Source organism: Paramisgurnus dabryanus, chromosome 1 (assembly GCF_030506205.2).
Source record: "Paramisgurnus dabryanus chromosome 1, PD_genome_1.1, whole genome shotgun sequence".
In the NCBI taxonomy this organism is placed as follows: Eukaryota; Metazoa; Chordata; class Actinopteri; order Cypriniformes; family Cobitidae; genus Paramisgurnus; species Paramisgurnus dabryanus.
Window position 1 is genome coordinate 47,312,302 of NC_133337.1, and position 6,000 is coordinate 47,318,301.

Below are 6,000 nucleotides of genomic sequence, written 5' to 3' on the forward strand. Positions count from 1 at the left end.
CAAACCCTCCCTTTAGACTCTCTCACTATCTCTTACTGGAACAGCCTGAGAGGGAGGAGTCAACATCATTGAGTGACAGCTAAAAGAGGTAAATTAAGGACAGCCTCAAAGGTTTCCTGTGCAGTTTTGCTCCTTCCTGGATATGACACTATGCCACGTCTGCAGCTGTAACTGTGGTAATGAAAGACATATCCCAGTCCTAGATACTTTACCTGTACATTTACACATGCCAGGTAAAATAACAGAATAATACGTTTAGAATAAACAGGGACATGAGAAATGAGGGAAATATAATTAACATTACATTATACAGAAACATTTGCTGCTATAAATCTAAATGTGATAAAAGTTCATTCTTACGATGTCTGCCTCAACATACAATCAGTCTGAATCACCCATCAGATATTATAATATTATACAGGTATAATCCTGTTATCAGACAACTGGTAGCTGGAGGGGGCGGAGTTAACAGATGCTCCCACCCAAGCCATCTAGCTGAAGTCATCAGAGAATGTTCGCCACAAGAGTGCCAAAGTACATTTTCAGATTTTGATTGAAGTTTATAAGGGCACATAAATAATTGTTTCTATGTTAGCTCTATATGCTAGCTAATGCAATATGCTAGCGTTTAGACTGTTGACGTTTTACAGGTCCATACTAAAAAAACACCCATTAACAATCTCCAAACAATTGATAATTCCTTGGATGTCAATGGAAGGTATGTGACGGAAAATGCTGCTTGTAACTTTCCAATTTCATCAGATATTTGTATGAAATTTGAACAGACGGTAGAATTTTGTTAGTTCTTTCAAATTAAATTATGAACATTTACTGTTTTAGTTGGAATGGGCCATTTAGTTGAAATTAGTTTGTCATATTCAGACTCAGACCCATGTTTTTTAGAACGATGCCTGCAGTTCTGATGTTCTGAAAGGACGTTCGCTAATCTACCACCAAAAACGTGACTACCAAATTTCCGCGATTCATTTAAATACCTTTGCCTCCATAGGTTTCGATGAAATTTCGTCAGTACCAAGATAAAATATATATATTTTGTCACCCCTACCTTACCTACCGAGTCTAGCGGAAGCACACCGACCGGTTGAATGTGACACAAATTTCCAAACAGTAGCTGTAAAATAAAAACACCTCAGGACTGAAAGCTCAAAATATCAAGCTTCCAGTGGTTCTTCTTCACGTATTTATTGTAGTATTTTTTACTAAACCATGCGGCTAGAAGTGGATATTGCATCATGAAGGGTTTCCCGCAGAAAATGTGTTAGTTAAGGTGGTAGGGTTGGGCGACGGGGCTGGGCAGAGGGCGTGGCAATCAATGGGGCAGGGAATATGCGTCATGATGAAAATTTAAATCTTTTATTTAAAACACTCAAATAAAACTTATTTTTGAAAAAACTATGACAGAAAATGAACACATAGTAGATTATTAATTAATTAAATGTTTTTAACAGATACCTCTAATGGGAATAGCTGCGTGATGAAGTGAAACTAAAGGGTTAATAAACACAAACTAAAGCAGATGTTGTAGAACGTTAGGCGAACAATGATAGCCCGCATGATATCCGCATGGCTTCTTTATGCCGCCAGCCCCAAGCTGTCGGCTATAGGTGCGTCCCGCTGGCGGGGATGAAACTTTTGCCGCCGAATACGTCACTCCCATTTGTTGCGAGATGCCGCCAGCATGCAGCCGGCGGACCGACTGCTTAATTTATGCAAAAGCGGCTGCCGCCGGCGGTCCGCCGTCAGAGCTGTTTGCGATTACGCCCTTATGACGCTTACTGCCTCCAGAGCACCGCCGGTGGTCCGCCGACTCATTGCTATCTGGGAGATACCGCAAAAATGGTAAAAAATGATGATTTCCCATTATTAATTACATTATCTTAAAGGAGTGTAAACTACTGTAGCATGTAAATAATGCACAGAAATAAAGTGAGCAAGAGCGCTCAACAATTATATCTAATCAACAGGCACGTGAAACCTATCTAGCAGGTTGCTCAAACAACAAAAATCATCGGCTAACTTACTCTAATTTGCAAGAACTATAGATTAATACAATAACAGGCTTAAATAACCTCAAAACATAAGTCCAATTACAGTTCTCACGGACACACGTTTTATCAACTGGCTATCCTCCAGACATGACGGATGACGACTTTATCTCATTTTGGCCGTGTGGTGCACGTGCACGCTCGCGGTGTGAAGCGTGTTCGCACTATTCTCCGAGATGTTGTATCAACTGGCTAGTTATCCTCCAGACAGTGACAGTCTGGACCACGTCTTTCTCATTTCGGCCGTGTGGTGCGCGTCCCCGCTCGCGGTGTGAAGCGCGTACGTGCTATTCTCCATGATGCACTTGACGGCCTTTTGTGCTGCAATTTTTTTTTTTGCACGACCTAGTTAAGGCGGTAGGGTTTCCAAGCTTAGGCGGGCCGCCTGAACTGAAATGTGCTACGGGAAACCCTGGCATGACATGCACCTTTAAGTAACAAGCCGGTTGAAACCCAGAAGTTTGACCCAGAAATTCGGCGCGCGTGCCCGCAATGTCAGCTGTCTGATACAGGCTCAAATATTAGCAAATATACACAGAGGTAATGAAGGAGCTGCTCTGAGAAACAGCCAATCAGAGCAGAGCTCGATAATATTATTCATAAACCTTTCAAATAAGGTAATAATTCTAAAGGCAAATCCTAAGGTTGTAAATGGACATGTAAAAACGTCTTTGGATAATTTTTCCACCTATAAAGCCACATACATTCTATGTAGATATAAGAGAACAATTTAACATATTATTTCAATGTCAATGCATTCGTTGACACCTTTAAAATAACACAGTTTTACTGTTAGCTTGTGGTAACTGTTAATTTATAATGGGTGGGGTGCATTAAGTTCCTGCTGCTCATGAATTCCATTCATTTTCCGGTCAGCTATCCGTTCCACATCATAAGATGAAACTGTGAGTGATCTGTTTGAGTAAGTATAGGTTTTATAAACAGGTGCCACTTGACTCAGTTGACGTTACATATTCACTTTTGTGCAGAAACAGATGCCCACAGTTAACCACACTCCACATGCTCTATTTGTGGCGTGTCTGTTGTGTTAAACAGGAAATCCTGTAACATCATTTTTGCTACTCTGACATTCTACAAAAAAGTAAGAAATCGGGCAAATACATGTCACCATACAAGAAACAAAAACTGAGTGTATAGCTTTTGAAGCATTCGTGTTTAAAAAATATCCAAGATGTATGAAAACACCTCAGTCAGTACGTCAAAAGTTTTCTTGACATTTAAGCACACAGTACCACTGAAGTGGATAAGATCAGTTTTGCATCATCATTTCACGCTCAACTTTAGACAATTCAAAACAAGTCTAACTTTATTTTGTCCTCTTAAAGATGAACTCCTCCTTTAAAAAGCACATCCACGTACCAAACGTAACGAAAACAATCTAAACAGAAATCAGTATATACTAAACAAGTGTATGCTATATTACTAACAACTCTTCAGTCAGCAAACATACCGATTAGTGTCATTATGTAATCGTTTTGCTTCACTATTCAAATGCAACCTGTTTAATAATGTTGATATTAAAACACACCATAGACGATCGGTTACTACTTTCTCATTTCTGTTATAGTCTTTAGAAAACGTTACATTTTAGTCCTACGTTCTTAGTTTCTCTAAACTGTAAATGACACGTGCCGAAAGAAATGAAAGCTTACCGTAATCGTCCGCCTCCATCCTGCAGCAGTTTCTCTCGAGTGTTTCTTCACTCCTCAACATCAATTGCCTGTTGCGCTTTTTTGTTTTGTTTTTTGTATCTCCGGGTTACCTCGTTGGGTTACTTTCCGGCGGCTTTGAGCTCTGCACACACGTTGGCTATGTAAAGCCTGTCTATCTACACTTTTAAAAATAAAGGTTACTTTATGGTTCTTTATTCAAAGAACCTTTCTGTTGCACAAAATGCAGTGAAAAACGCCTATTAGAGTATATTTTTGTTTGTCTATTGTCTGTCTGCCTGTATGTCAGTCTATCTGATTTATGTGCCCTGCTGAAAAAAACAGCACCAAACCAGCATGGACCAGCATGGGAATTATGCTGGTTTAGCTGGTGGGCTATGTGTCTGTCTACATGTATGTCTATCTGATGTATGTGTCTGTCTGTCTGTCTACTGCATCTTGTCTTTCTGTCTGTCTTTCTGTCTACTGTATTTCTGTCTATCTGAATATCTATCTGTGTGTCTATCTATCTAATGTCTGTGTGTCTGACAGACTGACTGACTACTGACTGTCAGTCTGACTGACTGTCTATCTGTTTACTGTCTGTCTACTGTGTGTCTGTACGTCTGATATATTTGGGTCTATATTAATTTCCATCTGTCTGTCTGTCTGTCTGTCTACTGTAGCTCTTTCTTTCTATCTATCTACTGTATGTCTGTCTATATGTCTGATGAATGTGGGTCTATTTTTATGCCCATCTGTCTGTCAGTCTATCTATCTATCTATCTATCTTTCTGTCTGTCTGTCTGTCTGTTTATTTGTGTACTGTGTGTCTGTCTGTATGTTCGTATATTTCATTTGGGTAGGTCGGTTGGTCAGTCCGTCCATCTGTCTGTCTGTCTATCTACTGTCTGTCTGTTTGTCTGTCTGTTTATCTATCTATCTATCTGTCCATCTGTCTGTCTGTTTATTTGTGTACTGTGTGTCTGTCTGTATGTTGGTATATTTTATTTGGGTTGGTCGGTCCGTCCGTCCGTCTGTCTGTCTATCTACTGTCTGTTTGTCTGTCTGTCTGTCTGTCTGTCTATCTATCTATCTGTCCGTCCGTCCGTCCGTCTGTCTGTCTGTCTGTCTGTTTATTTGTGTACTGTGTGTCTGTCTGTATGTTGGTATATTTTATTTGGGTTGGTCCGTCCGTCCGTCCATCTGTCTGTCTGTCTATCTACTGTCTGTTTGTCCATCTGTCTATCTATTTGTCTGTCTGTCTGTCTGTCTGTCTGCCTGTCTGTCTGTCTACTGTATCTTATGTCTATCTATCTTGCATGTGGCCTTGCATCTCAGTTTCTGACTCAAACTGTTCCCACAAAGGCGTGGAGTGCATATAATGTGACTACGTTTAGTTTCATTTAGTACATATTTTTTAATCAAATTAATTAAACTAAAAAAGTAACTTGCATTGCTTTTTTAAAAAGTAACTTGCATTACTTTTTAAAAAGTAACTTGCATTACTTAAAAAAAAGTAACTCAAATATTAATGTGTTCATTTAAAAAGTAATGCGTTCAGTGTCGGCTCCACGTGCGGGCCGGCCCTAGGGGCCATGGCCTGGCCACTTGAGTCACTGTGCCCCCTTACTTCTCAAAATAATAATGAACTTAATAATTTAAAAAATGTGCTGCAAATAAATTTGGTTAAACAATGGATACTGATTAAAATTAGGAGTATAATTAATAAAAAAATAATAATTAAAATACTAACCCACAATGCAATGCTAACATAGTCAGCCAGTTACATACACGCAGCCACTACATTTGAACAACACAAATTCTTAAAGCTATCCCTAGTGTTTTGTCTGCACTGAAAGTTAATGTCACGTTCGGGGTCTCAATCGCCATGCGTGAGAACTCATTCTCTATCTAAATAATGTACACTTGTAGACTAAGTCTCGGCATTTGAGCAAGACGAAGAAATTTTAAAAGGACCCTCTTAAAAAGTTTTTAAAAGTCCTCTCGTCGCCTGCAGCTCTTCTAAAGGTAAAATGCATAGTTCATTCTGGTGTTAGTTAGATATGTCAGTGACATTGTTTTCTTTTGCTGTTATTTGGTTATGTAGTTTTTCAGTCTTGATAATTTATTGGGGTTTATTTGCGACAACAAATTGGCCGGCTGTAATAATCCCCCTAATTTCACAGCTAATTGCTATACGAGTAAATATATAGACATAACATTTAGATTTTATGTCTTTTATTAGCTTATTTTTAAGAAAT

The 6,000-nt window shown here is 39.1% G+C and overlaps 1 protein-coding gene across 1 annotated transcript in view; it reads right to left on the bottom strand.

Annotated features, from left to right (window-relative positions):
* The window catches only part of cyth1b (cytohesin 1b), a 69,082-nt gene extending 65,216 nt beyond the window's left edge, over positions 1–3,866 (bottom strand). Inside the window, exon 1 of the mRNA XM_065262553.2 lies at positions 3,740–3,866. Coding sequence (XP_065118625.1) covers positions 3,740–3,800 — 61 coding nt within the window. The 5' untranslated portion in view covers positions 3,801–3,866. The remainder of the gene's footprint in view (positions 1–3,739) is intronic.
* Positions 3,867–6,000: the final 2,134 nt, after the last annotated feature.